The sequence below is a fragment of the Lynx rufus genome, unplaced genomic scaffold (assembly GCF_022079265.1).
Source record: "Lynx rufus isolate CCGP_SWC_20201006 ecotype Redwood Valley unplaced genomic scaffold, mLynRuf1.p SCAF_14, whole genome shotgun sequence".
In the NCBI taxonomy this organism is placed as follows: domain Eukaryota; kingdom Metazoa; phylum Chordata; class Mammalia; order Carnivora; family Felidae; genus Lynx; species Lynx rufus.
Window position 1 is genome coordinate 35,976,024 of NW_025814828.1, and position 21,210 is coordinate 35,997,233.

At 38.4% G+C, this 21,210-nt stretch overlaps 1 protein-coding gene across 2 annotated transcripts in view; it reads left to right on the forward strand.

Annotated features, from left to right (window-relative positions):
* Positions 1-14,267: 14,267 nt before the first annotated feature.
* The window catches only part of USP9X (ubiquitin specific peptidase 9 X-linked), a 95,447-nt gene continuing 88,504 nt past the window's right edge, over positions 14,268-21,210 (forward strand). For both annotated transcript variants that reach the window (XM_047076090.1, XM_047076091.1), the window contains exons 1-4: positions 14,268-14,464; positions 16,420-16,565; positions 19,166-19,245; positions 20,944-21,056. In XM_047076090.1, coding sequence (XP_046932046.1) covers positions 14,369-14,464; positions 16,420-16,565; positions 19,166-19,245; positions 20,944-21,056 — 435 coding nt within the window. In that variant the 5' untranslated portion in view covers positions 14,268-14,368. The remainder of the gene's footprint in view (positions 14,465-16,419; positions 16,566-19,165; positions 19,246-20,943; positions 21,057-21,210) is intronic.

The window sequence follows — 21,210 nt, forward strand, 5'->3', positions numbered from 1 at the left end:
AATTTTTATTTTAAGTAGGCTATATGCCCAACGTGGGGCTCAAACTCATGACCCTGAGATCAAGAGTCACATGCTTCACTGAGCCAGCCAGGTGCCCCTTCACTGTCTTAATATTACAAATGCCTTTTGAAGCAAACATTTTTAATTTTGGTGAAGTCCATTTTGTCTGTTTTGTTGCTCCTGCTTTTGGTGTCATACCTGTAAGAATCCATTGCTGAAATGCTAGGTCATGAAGATTTACCATTATTTTTTCCCTAAGAATTTTCTAGTTTTTGATCTTATGTTTAGGTCTTTGATTCATTTCGTGTTAAATCATTCAGTTATTGGGAAACATTTCTATATGAAATCCAATTATGCATTATGTACACTTTGTTTATACAGTGCTTTTTTAAATCAGTTAAAAAAGGAGAAGAAAGGCCTTTATATTGTTCTTTATGATTATATTTTCCAGTGCTCCTTCATTGGGGATTGGGTCTGTTAAGCACCGTAGGCTGTCATGCTAGAAGTTGACCTCAGGCTTCAATTTTGAAACAGTTCTGGTTGACAGGCTTTTTTTCTTTCAGGGCTGTGAATGTGTCATCCCACTGCTTTCTGGCCTCCATATTGTCTGATGAGAAATCAGCGGACAGTGTTATTGAGGAACCTATATATGCAATGATTGCTTCTTCCTGCTTCCTCATTTCTCTTTGTATTTGGCTTTTGACATTTTGATTATGATGTTTTACAGTCTGGTCTCTGAATTTATCCTGCTTGGAGTTTGCTGAGCTTCTTGGATGTGTAGATGAATGTGTTTCATGAATGTGGGGGAGTTTGGGCCATAATTTCCTCAAATACCTTTTCTCTTTCTGGACTCCATAACATATATGTTAGTATGCTTAATTGTATTCCACATTTCTCTGAAACTCATTTTTTCTCTCTGTTTTTCAGAATGCTTAATCTGTTCATCTTCTAGTTTGCCGATTTTTTTTTTCTGACAGCTCATATCTTTTCTTGAGCCATTTCAGTTAATTTTTTCATTTTAGTTATTGTACGTTTTCTTTTAAAAATTTCTTAAGTAGGGTCCATGCCCAGCATGGGGCCCAAATTCATTACCCCAAGGTCAAGTGTCTCCTCCACCTACTGAGCCAGCCAGGTGCCCCAGTTACTATACTTTTGGACTCCAGAAATTTTCATTTGGTTCTTTTAAAAAATTTTCTAGCTCTTACATCTTTTTTTATAGTCTCTGTTTAAACGTGGTCATATTTTTCTTTACTTCTTTTAAGCATGGTTTCCTTTAGTTCTTTGAACGTACTTGTAATAGCTGTGTTGAAATCTTAGCTAACTAAGCCTGACATCTGGACCCTCTCAAAGCCAGTTTCTTTTGGCTGCTTCCCCTACCCCACCCTGGTGTATGGGCCACAGTTCCCCTTCTTCGCACCTGTCGGGTAAACTTCTTTGGGGAGGGGGTGCGGGGGGGGGGGGGAAGGCGGCTCTTTTATCTAATGTAGCAACTTTGGATACTGATTCCCCACTACCCATACCTGGGGACTTGTTGTTACTTGCTTGTCTGTCTCACTACTGGCCAAACTGCTGTAATGAAATCCATTTTCCTTGCAATGTGTAGCCTGTGATTTCATATTCTTCAGAGGGTACAGGCTTAGTCATATCTGTGTTAAGCTGTCTCCCTCTGTTGGTGTCACATGCAAATGTTAGTCTCCACTAATTGTTGGCTGATTGCTTTATTGTTTCAGGTGATGGCCTGGGATTTAATTGCCCCACAGTCTGAGCCAATTCAGTTTTTTTCTTTCTAGAAGGTAATGTTTGAGTTCGGTCTTTAAGGTTTGCTCTGACTTCAGGGAGGCTCTTAGCTGTCTCTTTCCCTGATTCTTTCTGGTAAACTGCTAGCTGGTTTAAAGTTTATAGCTTGTTGCTCTCATGAGATTAACCAGCGTCTTAATTGCTTACTGCCTTGCTCTCCATTGTTTTTAGTGCACTCTCAGGTTTGAACTTCCCTGTACTTTGTTCCAAATAAAGTCGGTTCACTTTGAGAGAAATTTGAAGCTTTTTGATGGCCTGCCTTTCCCCCTGGGCGAAACCTTTACATCATTTCTTCAGAACTGGGGGTGAAACAATGGCTCATTTCTGTCAGATTGACACCCTTGCTTCATGCGTAGGGTGCTGGGTGAGAACAGCAGCCTCTGGTGTTGTCACCTTGTCTCTCCTGGTGTGGAACCTCAGTCCTATGAGTGAGATGGAGTGAAGGCGATAAGGAGCACATTATTCTTGGCCTGAAGAACCTGGGACCAAACTTCTCCACAAGTGGAGCTTGGATAGAAGAAAGGAGCCCCGGACATCCCAGCTGCTTGTGCCTGCAATAGAGCCCCTGCAAGTCACAGTTGGGAATGAGGAGAAATGCTAGCTGTTTTTCCTCTCTTGGGCAGATACCTTGATTGGGAGGTTGGAGGAGAGAGCCTTGTATTCTTGGCTGCACCCACCTGGAATGGAGCTTCTGTCCTGCTGAGCTGGCCCAAAATGCCACAGACTCTGTTCTTAGTGAGATATACATTTTCTTTAATAAGTATTTCTTCATTTACTGTATACCCTTAGGACAATTCTGGGGACCTCAAAAAAATTTTTTTATGTAATCTTCACTGGTTATTGGTTTCACTGGGGAGAATATCCACAGAGGTTCTGATGCCAGCATTCCAGAAGTCATTTTTAATTTAAAATTACTCCTTGCCTGCAGCCACTTAAAAACTCCCACTTGAGAATGCCTTGGAAAGGATGCTGGAATTTATTGAAGCTTTAATGTACATATAAAAGCTTCCAGTACCCTAATTGTGTACATACGACTTGACAGACACTTAGCACGGAGGTTTGAATAAGAGTGTTTAGCCAATTACCAAGCATTTCTAGATGAATACGTTTTTGCTGCAGTGAACAAAACTTAGAATGCAGGATATGGTTCTGTTGTGATGCCATAATAGGAAGTTATCCATAGGAGGCAGCAGTGAGTGTACATAGTGATTTTATTAAAAAATTTTTAATTTATTTTGTTATTGAAGTACAGTTTATCCAATGTTACATTTGTATATGGTGATTTGGTGACAAAAATTAAGGGCTGTGGGTGTTTAATAGTGGTGGTAATAGAATATGAGCATTTGAATTCAACAAAGATTAGACATCTTCGTTTGTGTTAGCCTGAGTTATTGATTGAATGTGAAGCTGTCTAGAGTTAGTGTCACATTTGGGGGCAGGGGAACCTGTGCTTTATAATAGCTGCCTTGACTGGCTTTGTGTCTAATTTATCATAATTGTGAGAAGAATGAGGGGTCCTATGTTAATGATAATGGCAGTGCTGGTGGAACTAGGAAAAGAATGTCCTTTACTCTTGAGCAAGGACTACATTATAAAATTGCTTAGGGATATTTAGGTACATAGCTGTGGACTCGGGTATATTGACAATATCTTGCTGCATTTTAAACTCCTGAAACCTCATCTCCCACTGAACAATAGTTTGTTATAGCATAGTTTTTGTATGCTGTATTTCTTAGGGATACAGTGTTAGTGTTTTAGAAGAAAATTCTGTGGCCATAGCTATTAGCAATGTTGTAAAAGAATAATCAACATGGGGAAATTTCAAATGAAGCAAAACAGTTTTATAAAATGTGTTTCTGCATCAAAAACATTTTGATAGAGTTTATCTTGGAGTTGGGGATATGGTGAAATTAATGGTACCCTTTTCCTTATTTTCCAACATTATTGATGTATGGCATGGTGGTTAAAACTGTAGAACCCTGGAGCTTGTAGTTGTAGTACGTGGGGTAGAATCCCGGCTGTACCACTTTGACTGCTTATGTATTCACTCTGCCCTAGTTTCTTTACTCCTGAAAGGGGGCCAGTAATAGGCTTGTTCTGAGGATTAAATAATTATATATATATAACTTAGAATAGTGCCTGACACAAAGTAAACACTCAAATGTTATTACCACTATTAATAAGAAAAAAAATTTTTTTAAATTTTTTAATGTTTATTTTTGAGAGAGAGAGTGGATGAGCGCATGCTTTGGAGAGGTTGGCAGAGGATCCAAAGGGGGCTCCATGCTGACGGCAGAGAGCCTTATGCGGGGCTTGAACTCATGAATTGTGTGTGAAATCAGGACCTAAGCTAAAGTCGGATGCCCACTGACTAAGCCACATAGGTGCCCCTATAAGAAAAAAATTCTTAAATGTTTATTTTTGAGAGAGAGAGTGCATGGGGGGTAGGAGAAGAGAGAGAGAACCTCCACAAGGTTCCGCACTGTCAGCCCAGAGCCCCACGTCGGGCTTGAACTCATGAACTGTGAGACCATGACCTGAGCCGAAATCAAGAGTCAGACGCTTAACAGAATGAGCCACCCAGGCACCCCAGTGAGGAAATTTTTATTTAAAATCTGAGGTATGTCAACCTGGATATAGTAGTATTGAAATTGGGGAATGAGAGAGGAAAAATAAGGGCTGATTGAGAATTACCTCGAATAGTACTTACAGAAAAGGTAGAGAGGAGGATGACACTAAAGGTTTTAGAGCCTGAAAATGTTGGCTTAATTTACAGTTAATATGCTAAACAGATTGGTAGTGTGGAGATCAGCCAGGATGCTGTTAAAATTGGAGTCTCTTAAAGTGGAGTGGGAATGGAAAAGATAATTTTGGACACATTATAAAAGAGGAATTGTTGGCGATGGGAAGGGAGACGGTTTGTTTGACTTTGTTACTAACCCCCCCCACCCCATTTTTTCTTTTGAGCACCTACCTGTTGTGTGTCAGTGAATCCTTGGGATACAACGATGACTACAGTTCATATAACTTTTACCCTTATGGAACTTTTGTTTTTGTAGAGGGTTTGATCATCACATAGATGCTTTAAGGAAAGTGTAGCTGGCTCTCAGAGCCTCAGATAGGAGTACTTGATGAGTTCTTAGGTGAGTTGAGCACTGGTGAAGGTGAATTCTTATGGGCAAAACTAAGACTGCTTGTTCAGAGGCTTCAGAGTCCTTGTGAGGGAAGTACGTTTGAAGGAACAAGAAGGCAGATTGAATGGGATTAGAACAGGTGGCTGGGGAATAGTTGCAAGGTGAGGTTGAAGTTGGGTATTTGAAGACCTTGTAGACTGTTAGAGAAGCATTTTGGTCTTTGTCCTGGTCTTTTAAGATTTTTAAGCAGGGCCTTATGGTATTGTACGGTTTGCATTTTAGTAAGAGTCATGGTGATTGTTTCTAATGCCAAAAAGGTAAAACATAATTGGAGGGATGGGTACAAGCTTGATAGTAACCATGATTTTAAGAGAAAGATCACAATCCCTTATCATTGTTCCCTCCACTTCCCTTTTTATTTTCCATCTTAATTCTCCCCCTTTGAATTCAGAGAGAACATGTTGGGAGCTGTGGAGAACCTTCATGGTTGAATGGAAGAGCCAGTGGCTTTAGAGTCTAACACATGTTGGCATCTGCCATCTTAGACAAGCTCAAGTCACTTTTAATCTTTTAGCTTCTGTTTGTTAAACTGGATTAGTAGCCATATGGGATAGGTGTCATGGTGATTACATGAGTGTATAACAATAATTTATTTGTATAACAATAAAGCACCTACTATTGTGCCTGATACATAAGTGCTCATAACTTTCCTAGAGTAATGTATAAATTAAGATGGAACTGTAAGGGAGCCTGTGATACTGTAATTTATAATACATATTGAGTGGTCTCTCCGGTTTCTGGCACAGAGCTTCAAAAACCTTAGGAGTTTCCTAACTGGTGAGAGCCAAAAAAGGGCATCTTACGTTACGTTAATGAAGTGACTTTTGGAAAGCCCCTAAGGATTGGGGGCTGATTGCCAGGGGAAGGGACCATGTGACTAGAGTGTTGGAACTTTCAGCCCCTTCTGCCTCCTTGGGCTGTGCGGAGAGACTAGAGATTGAGTTCAACCTTCAACAGTCAATGATTTAATCGTCATGGCTGTGTAATGAAACCTCCATAAAACTCCAAAAAGACGGGGTTCAGAGAGGTGCTGGATTGGTAAACATCTGGAAACCTGAGGGGAATGGTGGGCCCAGAAAGAACACAGAAGTTCCTTGCCCTTTCGCCATGCTTCGTCTTACGTATCTCTTCTATCTACCTATTTCCGAGTTATATACGTTTAATAATAAACTGTAATCTAGCAAGTAAAATGTTTCTCTGAGTTCTGTGAGCTGCTCTAGCAAATTAATCGAACCCAAGGCTTAGGGGTCATTGGAACCTCCAGTCTATAGCCCGTTAGAAACATAGATGACAACTTGGACTTGTGACTGGCAACTGAAGTGGGGGACAGGGAGTAATCTTGTAGGACTGACGGAGCCCTTAACCTGTGGGATCTGATGCTATCTCCAGGCAGATGGTGTCAGAATTTTAGCTGAATTGTAGGACACCCACCTGGTGTCTGAGAATTGCTTGATGTGAGGAAATCACACATTGTAACTAAGTGCAGAATTGTAGAGTCACAGAGAAACTTTGAATGGAATGGAACCAAAAGTTCACGAAACAATTCCTTGGGTAGTATAAATACTGAAACCTTTTTTGCCTTTACCCACTAGAGTGGTTATGGATCATAGTATCTGAATATAATTGATTATGAGGTGTGTCACAAGAAATAATAAGTAGATAATTAGTTAAAGCAAATATAATAGCAATGCTTGCAAATGAGGTTACCTAAAAATTACAGTCAGGATTATTACCAGTAATTATTTTTACTCACATTTCAGTGTTTTCTTAGGGATTAAAAAAAAAGTCCTGGAAGTCCAGCTATTGGTGTAGATAATTAACTGTGTTATTACTATTTGTTAAAAGTGTTTGCTTTTATTTTGTGTTCTTTTTGGATTTTGGCATTCTCTGTGTGTGCCAGTGGAAGTGTATAAAACCTGCAATAGCTATTTATGTCCTTTCTCATGTAGTGGAAAAACTTCTACGTAGGATAGGATGCATTTTCTTCCAGCTAACGACACATACATAAAAGGTTTGCATTTAATATTGAATCTGTCATAGCGATAGAAATTCTAGTTTAAAATTCAAAAAGTTCTAAATACTATTGGCCTAAATATGAGTATCTTTCTACTCAAAAATGGTGGTTTGTAGTTTTTTTAATGTTTATTTTTGAGAGAGCGCAAGAGGAGGAGGGGCAGACTAGGGGGACAGAGGATCCAAAGCAGGCTCTTCCCTGACAGCAGCAAGCTTGATGTGGGACTTGAACTCACAAACCACGAGATTATGACCTGAGCCGAAGTCGGACACTCAACTGACTGAGACACCCATCTGCCCCAAAAATGGTTATTTTGAAATAAAGCTTAGTACTAAAAAGATGTTTCGCACTGGATTATAATGAAGATAGAATAATTTTTACATTTCATATTAACATTTAAAATATGTATAATTTAAGTTCTGCCTTTCCTCTATATGGTAGTGTATTAACTGCAAAATAATAGTTTGTCTAAGACCATTGTAATTAAAGTTTTCATTTTGCAGTGATCAGTAGAAGTAATGAGGTCTAATGCCTGGCGAAGGCTAAGTACAGCTTGTTTCACAGTTATGTCTCTCGCCTCTGGTGAGTCAAGTATTTTAAGAAGGGAAAATGAGTTATGGATGTCAGTTAAACATAGAAAGGCATTAGAAAAGAAAAATAATTGAGTAATTTTCCCCTTTGGTTTTGGTACATAATAGATAAAATTCACAAGCTAAGATAATTTCCAAGGATGAGTTTAAGGATCTATCACATTGGTTTTTCTTTTCTTTTTTTTTTTAATGTTTATTTTTGAGAGAGAGCAAGGGAGACAGGTTCTGAAGCAGGCTCTGCACTGACAGCAGAGAGCCCGATGCGGGACTCCCAACTCACCAACTGTGAGATCATGACGTGAGCCAAAATCGAGAATCAGGCACTTAAACAGTTGAGCTACCCAGGCCCCTCTATTGTGTTGTTTTCTAAGAGACTCAACTCCTTCTGATGTCCAGTAAAGGAAATAATTTGTTTGAGTGTTGGGCTTGTTTTTGCTTGTTTATAAGGCTCTATCCTCAATCTGTTAATGCTAATTCCAGAGAGAGAGATTTGCCCACTGTGCTCTGCCATATTCCCTTATGCTTAAAACAATATGTGGCCCGTTGTAAACACTTAACACATATTTCTTGAATAAGTAAGCTTTGAGTTTTTGTTTAATTAAACAGCTTTTATTTTTTGGACAAAAGGTTTCAGAAAGAGAAGGAACTCTGTAAGTATATTAGGATCATATACATATGTGGAATTGTAGAGAGTTTCAATGTGCTGTATAAGAGAGAGATTTTGAAATAGAGGAAACGTTTCAGCAGAGGTGGAATAATGACTGGGTAGAGAGTGACCATTCTTTGTCTTGAGGGTTTCTCTGGTATTAAGGCCCTCCCACTTGAAAGCTGTTGTAGAAATTCAGTTCTGCAAGCTTTAAAATGAGTATGAATGGTTGCCGCTTATGAAGTACTAGCTTATTAAAAGGAAAATGACTCCAACCTTTTTCCAGGTAAAGGTGTTGCTTCTCCCATCTTGGAAGATACTGAGATGCTGAGTTTGGATATGAAAAAAATGCTGTCTTCTAAAGACAATCTAATACTATCATTTTGGTTACATGTTGCATTGCAGAAAATCCAACATAATTTCTGGTAAAATCTGAGTGAAAGGAAGGGAGAACAATGACCCTTACAGTACTTTTGTTTTTCTGAAATAAAACTTGACACTTTATGTAAAGCTTGAAACTTTACACAGTACAGTTGCACCTTGGATTTGTTGAATTTGAGCATTCTTTTTTTTTTTTTTTTTAATGTTTATTTTTGAAAGAGGCAGAGCATAAGCAGTGGAGGGGCAAAGAGAGGGAGACACAGAATCTGAAGCAGGCTCCAGGCTCTGAGCTGTCAGCACAGAGCCCGACGCAGGGCTCGAACCCAGGAACCGCAAGATCATGACCTGAGCCGAAGTTGGGTGCTAAACTGACTGAGCCTCCCAGGCACCCCTGATTTGAATAATTTTTGAGTTGCTCAGTGGATGACATTGCTGCTTTGACTTTGTAGAAAGCTTGTCCTAGCCTTGCTAGGTATGCCTAAATAGCTCCTGGAAAACAAGTTCTGGTAGAGCCTTGGGACTGTGTCTTGAAATCAAGTAAAACAGTGTAATTCCCATCTGTTCCTCCACTTAAATGGGATTTGTTTTTAAGAAAGGTAGCAGTGTTGGGACTCCTGGGTAGCTCAGTCAGTTGAGAGTTTGACTCTTGATCTCAGCTCAGGTCTTGATCTCTGGGATGTGAGTTCAAGCTCCCACATTGGGATCTGTGCTGGGCATGGAGGCTACTTTGAATGAAATGAATGAATGAATGGGAAAGAAAGAAAAAGGGAGGAAGAAAGGTAGCAGTGTTATACTTAGTTGTAACATATCTTTGATAATTTTTTCCCATTCAAAGCTTTTCACATTATCTGAAAACATTATTTTCCAATTATTACCTCAGATATTCAAGAACCCTGCCTGCACAGTACATTATAGAAAGGGAAAAGAAAATTACATATTTTGAGAATTGTGTGTTTTGGATTTGCAAAAACACCTTTATTAAGATTATCCTTGTGGCATTTTCATGGGTGGCATTATCTCATTTTTAAAGACTTGCAAAAATAGAGTGGATGTTACTGGCCTTTAAGATAGGCAGCTTGTAGGGGCTCCTGGGTGGCTCAGTCAGTTAAGTGACTATTTCAGCTCAGGTCATGATCTCACAGTTGTAAGTTTGAGCCCTGTGTTGGGCTCTGTGCTGACAGCTCAGAGCCTGGAGCATGCTTCAGATTCTGTCTCCTCTCTCTCTTCCCCTCCCCCACTCATGCTCAGTCTCTCTCTCTCTCAAAAATAAACATAAAAAAAAAAAAGCAGCTTGTAAGTGGCAGAGGTGGGATTTTGTGTTTTTTGATGTTTGTTTATTTTTGAGAGAGAGAGAGAGAGAGACAGACAGCACAAGTTGGGGAGGTACAGAGAGAGGGAGACACAGAATCTGAAGCAGGCTCCAGGCTCTAAGCTGTCAGCACAGAGCCCGACGCGGGACTCCAACCCAGGAACTGTGAGATCATGACCTGACCTGAAGTCAGACATTCAACTGACTGAGCCACCCAGATGCCCCGGGATTTTGTTTTAATCCAGAAGATACTTTTCTTTGCTCCATACCTATTTCTTGCTCTTCCATTTGTTGATCCTAGCATACTGAGGAAAAGGTATCATCAAATTCTTAATGTGGTGGTAGAGAGATGGCTGTTAAAAATGCCAGAATAGAGCAGAGTATGCTATGCTGAGCTCTGTCATACCTGCTCAGCAGTACTGGGAATCTTGAAATGTGGAGGACTTGACAGAGGTAGAAGACAGAAAGGTGAGAAGAACTAATAGAGAGGGATGGCAGGCAGCTTGAAGCTTTGTCAATGGGTTATTCTGCCAGAAGCAGAAGATGGCTTAGTTCTGTGGGCAGAGTAAAAGGTACATTGTTGGTGGAAAGGTTACACTTCTCCCTTTTCCGTTTACTTTAAAGTTATTTTGTTTAAAGAGGTCTTGGGGCGCCTGGGTGGCTGAGTGTGTTGAGCATCTGACTTAAGCTCAGGTCATGATCTCCTGGTTTGTGAGTTCAAGCCCAGCGTTGCGTTCTGTGCTGACAGAGCCTGGAGCCTGCTTCCGATTCTGTGTCTCCCTCTCTCTGCCCCCGCTTGTGCTCGCGCTTGCTCGCTCTCTCTCAAAAATAAAACACTAAAAAAAAAAGTTCTTTAGTAATCCACACAATACTTTGTCTAGAATAATTTATGCCCTGACTTCTGCCAGATAGTTTTGATTTGTTTATAGATGGAGGGTTATTGGGATACATAATAGATAGAAGGATAGTGAGTGTAAACAAAACAACATGAGGATATAATTTTAAGATATTTTAATTCATATGATCTCCATCTGTTAAAAGGACTGCAAAAGCAAGACAGCAGTTAGTGTTTTATATATATAATTTTATTGTGGGAAAATATATATAACCTAAAATTTGCCTTTAAACATATTTTCATTGTGCAACCCATCATTCATTTCAAGAACTTTTTTTGTCTTCCAGGCTGAAAGTGTGAACTCCCCAGTCTTCTCTCCCCACCGCCATCCCCCTTTAATCCCCTGGTAACCACTTTTCTACTTTCTGTATCAGTGGAATCATAGAGTATTTGTTTCTTTGTGACTTATTTCACTGAGCAGAATGTCTGCAAGTTTCATCCATGTTGTATCATGTGTTGGAATATCTCATTGTATGTACACACCACATTTTGTTTATTTTTTTGTCCTTGGATTGCTTCCTGGAAAGACTTTTTAAAGAGAGAGAGTATTGGGACACTTGGGTGGCTTAGTCGGTTAAACATCTGACTCTTGGTTTCTGGTCTAGGTCATGATCTCATGGTTTGCTAGATTAAGCCCCGCATTGGGTTCTGTGCTGACAGCATAGAGCCTGCTTGGGATTCTCTCTCCCTCTCTGTTTGCCTCTCCCTTGCTCATGCTGTTTCTCTCTCAAAATAAATATTTTTTCAAAAAATAGAGATAGTATTGGTTTAATGGACAAGGTAATAGAATTCTAGACTTGTTAACTTAATACTTGTGCTTTGGTCAAGTCACTTCTTAGATGATTAGTTTTCTATTTATGGAAGAATACCACAAATTCTGTGTAAATGGTAAAGATTTGCCTTAAACCCACTTTAATTTTGGTGTGTCTCAGGATTCATCATCTCTCCTTGATTCACCTGACACTTGGGGTATATAGTCTACTTCTTAACACCCCATAAGATTGTGGCCCCTTTACTCTCAGAATGAGGTAGTAGTCGTGTGGAGGTTGTGTTTATGGGTGGGTGGGAAGGTCATAGGTAATACTGTTAACTAATGAGTCCATCTCCCTTTACCCTTCAGTGAATAATAGACTTTATATTCAAGACCCCAAAGTTTTGGTTCAGTTCCAGACTTGGAGAGTCAACTGTCTAGTGGATGTTTTCAACTCTGTTTCAGTATTCAAAACCATACTCCTCACTGACGTCACTACTACCTGCCACCATCCCCTTTAAAAAGAAATAGAAAGGAAGCCTGGAGTCCAGGATTGCGTGAGCCTAAGAATCTCGGGCTCAAAAAGGGAGGGTGGAAGAGGCCAACATGGTGAACAGCAAGAAGCAATTATTTGATTTGTCAGTAGAACATTGATGATCTGTGAATTAGAACGTCTCTCCCCACCAAATGCACACATTCATGAAGCTTTGTGTGTAGTTTTAGGAGAGTTGCTCTTCAAATCTATCCATAGACCTCAGTTAAAACCTGGTGGCTTAAAAGCAACTTTGGTAGCTTAGACTCAGCCAGATGACAGAAAATGGAAGATGTAAAAGGAGACGAGACATTCTTCTTAAGATTTTTGGGAAAAGGGAAGGGCAGAAACTGGTCATTTTTCAGTAAGGAAGATACAAGCATAATATTTACAGACTAAGATCTAGGAAAAGAGTGAGGAGATGGTGATGGGAACATCATCCTTTGGGGGAGAGTATATAAGCGGATTATGAACCCAGGTTGGGAAATAAAAAGAGATTGGAATAAATTTGAGGTGGAAAAGAATCAAGTGAATTGATCAGCTGATAATTTTGAGTGGTAAGAGAAGACAGTTACTCAAGTAATCTGCTAGCCGACTCAAAATGGCTAAGGAAAATTATAGGGTAGTTTCTCCAGATATTTCAAATTGTTTACTTCACATGAAGTTTTTTGTAACGTAGGGTGTTTGAAAATGGGAAACAACAGTGAAAGAGAACCTGCTCAGTCATTTATCTTTTATATTTTTGCTTTACATATTAAACATTTTTCTGTGTTTAGTCTCACCAGTGGCTAGATCTTACTGGTCTTAAACTTCTTTGTTGTTGTTATACCAATTTGACAAGTGAAACAGAATCTTGTTAGAAACCCATCTCTGGGTTAAATGATTATATTTAAATTGGAGGTTAATAGGTAAACATGGACTGTTCTGGACTAATGAAAAGTATGGTCACTTTATAACCAAATACCTAGAACTCCTCAGCTAAGGTTCTCAATCTGATGGCACAGTTCTCAATCTCCAGGGGAGAATTGTTGGAATGTATTGATGCCTAGGCTTCACTCTAAAATGTAGTAATTCATTCATTTTGGAGAGGAGTGTGCACATTAGTGTTTTTCAGAGCCTGTCAGATGACTTTAGTATGCAGCTAAGGATGAGAGCCATTGATCTTAATGAATATAGAATTGAGGGTTTGGTGGCATTCCCCTATATTCCTTTGCTGGTCAGGTAACAAAGAATTCCATTGTTAAACAGTTGTCCATAATCCTGTCCTGTCTTTGGGAATGCCTGTGACCTAAATCTTGCCAAAAGTGGAGAGTCAGGGTCACTTGACAAATTGGGTTCTTTTGGAGTAGTAGTATATAGCTCGAGCTTTTTCCAAAGAAAATCTCCCCCAAAGTTTTTAAAGTTTCTGTTAAAACCTTTCATAAGCTTGTTCAAAAACTACTTACAATGCTCTGGTACTGGTGATAAGCTTTAGTTAGGCAATCTTTCCTGAAATGGTTTTAAAAATTAATATTTTCTTATCTGGTTTGAGTATACATATTTTTTGCAAAGTATTTATGGCATTGGCAAGTCGAAGACAGTTTTTGCCACTCCATGATTGAATCAAAATGGCAACTAAATAAATACCTTTATAATAATGTCTTTGGAATCCCAGGAGAAAACTGAAATCTGTCATAAGGTTGTGCTTTGATGCAAGCTGATCTACAGTTACCAGTTTAAGTTGAATATGGTATCAGTGTGACTTTAGCTTTTCACTTTACCCTCCCATTGTATAGCCATCTTCTCTTGACTAGATTCACTGGTAACATTAAGCTGGAACAGTTCCTTGGGGTCCCTGGGTGGCTCAGTCGGTTGAGCGTCCCACTTTGGCTCAGGTCGTGATCTTGCGGTGTGTGGGTTCAAGCCCCACGTCGGGCTCTTTGCTGACAGCTCAGAGCCTGGACCCTACTTTGGATTCTGTGTCACTCTCTCTCTCTGCTCCTCCCCCACTCACACTCTGTCTCTCTCAAAAATAAATAAACATTAAAAAAAAAAGATGGAACAGTTCCTTAATTCATGGTTTTTAAATCTAAAACAAATGTACTTTTTTTTCTTCTTGTAGGTTATGCAATGGTCTCTGCAAGATGGTTTATTCTTGAATTGGAGCTTTTTAAGACTGACAAATGCTGGTACTTCATCTTCTATAAGTGGACTATAATTTCTTTTCTCAAGACAACTACATAAGCAGACAAAATTGCAAAGATCTGCCCTGTGTCGAGTATGACAGCCACGACTCGTGGCTCTCCAGTAGGAGGGAATGACAGCCAGGGCCAGGCTCCTGATGGACAGTCTCAGCCCCCCCTCCAACAGAATCAGGTAGGACATTTAAGATACTAGTTAAAGTTACATTGGTTTGTCTACCATGAGATAGTAAATAATGAAGCATGTTCGGAATGGTTTGTGAAGTAACCATAAAAGTTATTTTAAGAAAAGTAGACAGTAATAAGAAAGCTCAGGTGCTGTAGATGGTGATGCTCGAGCATATGGTGCCTCTTTTGCTGGTGTCTTACTTACACGGTCAGTTATCAGATGAAGTATTTAAGCCCTGTGTCATTTCCATAGCAAAGCCTGAAGTCATTCAGTGTAGCCTCTGTTACAGAGCATGGACTCCAGTCATGTTGTGTTCAAATTTGTGCTTTTCAGCATACTAGTCTATGACTGGGTAACATATGTAACCTCTGAGCCTCGGGTTTTCATCTGTAAAATGGGGATAACAGTAATAACTATTTCATAGGATTGTTACAAGGATTGAGTGAAATAATGTTTGCAAATAGTTTAAAATAGATTTTGGTATCAAGATTTTATGCTGGCCTTAAAACTCATAGGGTAATATTTTTTTCTTTTTTTCTATTCTGTGGATGAATTTGTGTGAGATTCTGTTACTTCTTTCGTATCTTTTTAATGTCTTAGACTCGTGGTAACATCTCGTCTTTCATTTCTGACAATGCTAATTTGCATTCTTTCCTGATACTCTTTCCTAGGGATTTATTAGTTTCTTTAAACTTGGCCCAGAACCAGCTTTTGGCTTCGATTCTCTCTCCCTTCCCTATGTGTGCTTTTACCCTCATGTCTTTGTTCCTTTCATTTCCTTTGAATTTGAATTGCTGATACTCTCATTTCTTGAAGTGGAAGTTTAGTAATTAATTTTCAGCTACTTTTTCTAATATATACAGTTTTAAGTTGGGAAATACCCAGGTAAGACATACATACTAAAATTTGTGATGCGCAGCTCTAACGGCACTTACAGGTGAATTTATAACTGAGTTGCGTGCACGTGAACCATAGACCTGTTGCTTACAGTTGGTACATGTTTACGTAGAATTCTGTATGGATGAGTTTTTAGGCAAAAATACTGTTACCATGGGATACTTAAATTTGGCACTTGGGGATAAGTTCTTATTGTCCAGTTATTACTAGATTAGTCTATTACAAGTATGGTGGAAAAGAGACACACATACACTCCCTTTGTCCCTCCTCTCTTCCTCTCCCTCTGCCATTTTAGAGAAGCAAGCAAGTCAGGTTTTAATTTTATTTTTCCAAATAAGTGTGTCAACGTCATTCCTTTTCCTCTCCAGTTCCCACTTTTAGGCCATAAAATACTGAAGTACATGGTCATAGATACTGGACAGAGTTGTTAAGTCTTCTTGTGTCATAAATTTGTTATCCACTATTTAGGTTTCTTTAAACATAGTCAAAGGTTGTGTTGGATGCCCAAGATGCTTTTTTTAAACCAGGAACTAGTAGAGATTCGATAGGTTTGCTCTTTTTTGTTTGTTTTGAATTTTACTTATTTTTGATATCCAAATATAATTACCATACAATGTTATATTAGTTTCAGCTGTATGATTCAACAATCCTGTACATTACTCCGTGCTCATCATGAGAAATGTGGTTTCATACTTGTCTAGTAATTCCTGTTGTGACAGGGCTCACATAATGGGAAATGTAAGTAGAGGAGCAGTATACATCATGGTTAACACAAACCTGGATTCAAATCCTGACCATAGAGTTGGAGCTGTGTGACCTTGGGCTAATTACTTACTGTCTGAGTTTGTTTTTTCATCTATAAAATAGCCGTCTAATACTTTCTTAGGCTCTTGGGGATTAGGTGAAATTACAGCACAGTAGCACAGAGACTTCCTGAAGCATCATAAACTTACTATGATTTTATCTTTAAAGTTTTACTCTTTTACTCTAATCTGTGTTGGTGTTTGAATTATTAAATGTACATATGGTATAGAAACCTAAATCTGGAATATCTGATTTTTAAGACTTCATCGCCTGATTCTTCCAATGAAAATTCCCCGGCAACTCCCCCAGATGAACAAGGTCAAGGTGATGCTCCACCACAGCTTGAAGATGAGGAACCTGCATTTCCACATACTGACCTGGCAAAATTGGATGACATGATCAATAGGTGAGTTAATTTGTTTTGTTTTCTTAATGTGTGTAATACACAGGAGAACCAATGGTTTCTTAGCACAGTGATTAGTAGTAAATAAGAAAAGAGGAAGAGTGGACAGAAATACCACAGTTAGCCACGCCGCCTCCTTAATAGCCTTAACATCTTGGTGATTACCAAGTACTTTGTAACCCATGGTTCTTAAAGGATTTGAAAAACGAAAGGGAGTAACAGTGTCAGTAAAGTTTTTAGAATTGATGATGACCCAAGCTGGTGTGTTTCTGAAGTAGAACCATATGTATGATTTCCCTCCTTGAATGTTTATGAACTTTTTTTTTCTTTTTGGTATGTTGGTTGTCCTGATTGCTGGGTGATTTTCATGATTTTTACATGGTCCTGAGGTAAGCCAGGTCACAAGAACATGAGTTCCTCAGAGCCTGCCCCTTGTGAACCCTTTACTAGCCTGAGGCATTTAACCATCTCTGCTATTTGTTTCTCTTGATCTTCACTTCAGGGGCAAGTTTAGAGTATAATTTTTTGTACTTGTAGTGGAAGACTCCAGGAGAATGTAAGTTTAAGGCTTGTGTGCAGAGGAAGAAAAAGATTTGAAGAAGATAAGGGAATGGGGTACCTAGGTGGCTCAGTAGGTTAAGCAGCTGACTTCAGCTGAGGTCTTGATCTCACGGTTTATGAGTTCAGGTGCCTCGTTGGGCTCTGTGCTGACAGCTCAGAGCCTGGATCCTGCTTTGGATTCTGTGTCTCCCTCTGTTCCTCCCCCCCACCCCCAAATAAACATTAAAAAAAAAAAAAGATGAGGGAAGAGTGTGTTGGGGGGAACCACATATGGCTGTGGTCTTCACCAGGCTGTGGAGTCAACAAGTGAGTGCTAGGGAGGTGTGACACATCCCTTTAACTCCTAAAAAGGAAAGTAAGGAAAATACCCGAGACTTACAAGCATTTGCGTTACTAAATTTTCTTTATTCTTTGACTTTCTAAAAATCCGTTAATACTTAATATATATACTAGCAGGGGAAATAGAACCCCCCCTTTTTTCCCCCCAAAATCTTGATTACATAAGTAATAGAAGTATGCATTGTTATCCGTGGAAATACAGTGTTGATATAGTTCTCTATAATTCCCTTCTTCTGTATACACGTCTCAAGAAAAAATTACTAACAATAGGGGTGCCTGAGGGGTGCCTCAGTCGGTTGAGCATCCAACTTTGGCCCAGGTCATAATTTTACAGTTTGTGGGTTTGAGCTCCGCGTCAGGCAGGCTTTGCGCTGAAAGCGGAGCCTGCTTCAGATTCTCTGTCTTCCTCTCCCTCTCTGCTCCTTCTCCACTCTCACTCTTTGTCTTTCTCTCAAAAATAAATAAGCATTTTAAAAAATCTTAATTACTAACAATAAGGAGTAGACTCTTCAGATTATCTTTGTGTTTACTATGATTTGTATTGATTTTTCTACAAATGTGAGATTTCTTACCAAATCATTTTGTCTTGCTTTTCTCACTTCATTTATCTTGAAAAATTTTCTATTAATATATTTTTTAACTCACTGTATTTAATAAGTATATTTGAAAGAACACATTAGCTGTGATTCTGGTAGTATACAATATATACATTGAAATTGTATAAAGTTATTTGTTTTGTCCCTGGTTATTCTTTCTCTGTAGCAGAGACCTAGCAAAAGGTTTTATTGTTGCGTTTTGATCTTTGTCTGGTGATTGTTATTAAAGGGTACTTGTTATGCAGACTTGAAGACAAAAGTTTGCATATATTAGTCATGGAGCACTTTTTTTTTTTTTTTTTTTCAAATCAAGGGTTTTTGGAGCAGTGAGAAGGATGAGAAAGAAGGGGTGGAAAAGGATGGACTCGCAGATGGTTGGGCTGCCACTGGGACCACAGAAAGCACCACCTGGGTGTGCGCTGCATCCTTGTTGGAGGGAGGAGGGTACCTATGGAGGCAGAGGGGCCTGGAGACCCACATCCTTCAGGATAAATTGATGAATTATGTGAATTGAGGCAGAAAACCCTCATTTTCCACCTAAATTTTTCTTCTTTGTGAAGAAATTGAAGTCAACTAAGAGGTTCATCATAATTCTGAAAGAGCTCTTTCCTATGAACTCAAACAATAAGTATCCATTTAATTGATACTTGGTTGTTATGGTAGTTTTATATTCTTTGTTATTAAAATAATTTCCTTTTGGGGCACATGGGTGGCCGAGGTCATGACTGAACAGTTCGGTTTGTGAGTTCGAGCCCCGTGTTGGGCTCTGTGCTGACAGCGCAGAGCCTAGACCCTGCTTCAGATTCTGTATCTGGCCCTCCCCTGCTCTCGCGGTGTCTCTCTCTCAAAAAATTAAAAAAATAGTTTCCTCTCCCCTCCTTGCTATCTTTTGTTTGACAATTCTTTAAAAAATTGTAGAGACAACAGATGGAGCTTAGTTTCACAAAGCAGATACTCTGCCAGCCTTGTTTTAAAATTTTAATGTTTTTTAGAGTTAATATTTAATTTTTTCGTGGTGAGGTGAATAATTATAATTAGTAACTCATTTATAGTGCCTCTTTTAGAGTGCAGCCAATAAACATCTTTTTATATCATTAAAATCCTTAGGCCTCGATGGGTGGTTCCAGTTTTGCCGAAAGGGGAATTAGAAGTGCTTTTAGAAGCTGCTATTGATCTTAGTAAAAAAGGTAAGTTTAGATGTTCTTATGCTTTTCATAATGTATGTTACTAGATTCACTTTCACTTTATCCCCAAACACTTGTTTTCCTCTCTTACGAACATTTAACTGGGTATTCCTAGACTAGAACACCTTAAGTTTTCTTGCTGTGGCTTATGATACTTACCTAGAACAAGGGTTCAGGTCCTTTGGTCAGCCTTCAGGGGTATTCATTAACTAGCTGAAGTTACGCATAAAATTGGTGTATATTCATTTTTAAACAAAACTGTTCAGCTTACATGTTTATTATTTTTCTTAATACACTAAAAAGATTTGATTTTTCTCTAAAAGAAAAAAGGCTTGAAACTTTCTGGTCTGGTGTTTTTACCTTGTCGTCTAGAAGTGAAACCTCAGTGCCTGAATTGATCATTTTTTCTAGTGGCTTTGGTCTGCTCTAGGTGTAGTTGAATTCTCTTAGCAAAGGACTATAACATTCTTTTAATTTTAAGGCATTGGATATTAAAATAAATGACATTTTAGTTTTTGAAATAGGGTAGCCATGGATGTGTTCTAACTATCAATAGGCACTTATCACAATTGAAGTTGATCATTATAAAAACTAATATGCTTATTTGTCTCCATGGCAAGGGTAATATTTTTTTTTTAATCTTAAAATAGTTTCCTTCCTTCATTTAAAGAATGTCTCTCCACATCTTTTTAATCTTGAAAAATAATCTAATTATGAAAAAACATTTCCATATTATAATTATTTTCTACTACCCAAATTTCTTTTGTTCATTTACACATTTATTGAGGAAATTTTTGAGCAAATTTTTGAAGACATTTGTAATAGGCATGTTCTAGGTCCTGACTCTACAGTGATAGGTAAGAACACATAATGGTATCTCATTTAATATTCCTTGAGATTCACTGGATGTAGAACCCCCTGCCCCCCCATGGGACCATGGTTTATTTTAAGCAAGGTTCAGATTTTTAAATACAGTACTGAGTTTAAATGTTCTCTTTTCTGCAGTCAAAATCAGAGAACATTTTATATACAGATTGAATCACTTTTCATTGTGTTATCAAGAGTTAAAGATTTTCTCTGTGTTTGGCAGGGCGGAGCATTCAGCTCTGTTGCCTTTCTGAAATCAGATGAAACTAAGCAAAAATACAAAGAAGCATAAATGCTGGGACAGTGAAAGAGAGACAAAAACAATTCATCTTATTTAATCAAACACTTATGTAGAATAGTATGAAGATACTGATGTCTAACGGATCGTTTACAACCAAAATAAGATTTTAAAAATAGTTGTGAAACTTCATTTTTTAAGTTTTAAATTGTATTTTCAGGGAGTAAAATGCTCTGAAGCATTTAGATTCCTTCTCAGTGGCACTGATAATCTTTGTGTGGTTAAGGTCTAGTGTCATAATTTGAAATGTTTTCAATTCACCTATTACTTGATTTCATGTACTTTTATACAGTTAAATAATTTTGAAATTCATTGATTATTTTGGTTTCTGAATCTGTTACCTTCTTGATACATAGGAACTTTGATAATACTTGTAGTATTTGTCTTTTTGACCTCTTACGATGATGTTTTTTCCAAAGCTAGTCTGAATTTCTTACTTATCAGTGAGTAGTTTATTTATTACTTTTTATCATGTAATCGGGCATTGTGAGACAATCAGAAAAATACTTTGTTCACATTTATTTTTCTTCCCTTAGGCCTTGATGTTAAAAGTGAAGCATGTCAACGATTTTTCAGAGATGGGCTAACAATATCATTCACTAAAATCCTTACAGATGAGGCAGTGAGTGGCTGGAAGTTTGAAATACATGTGAGTCTTGCATGTGACTTTAAAAAATCAGATTTCCACAGTGATGCCTATGTTGAGTGTTTTCTCCTATGTATGTGAAATACATATTTGGTTATATATTTGATTCATTAATTGAATTAAATTCAAGGGTCTAAAACTGAGAAACTTTAAAAAT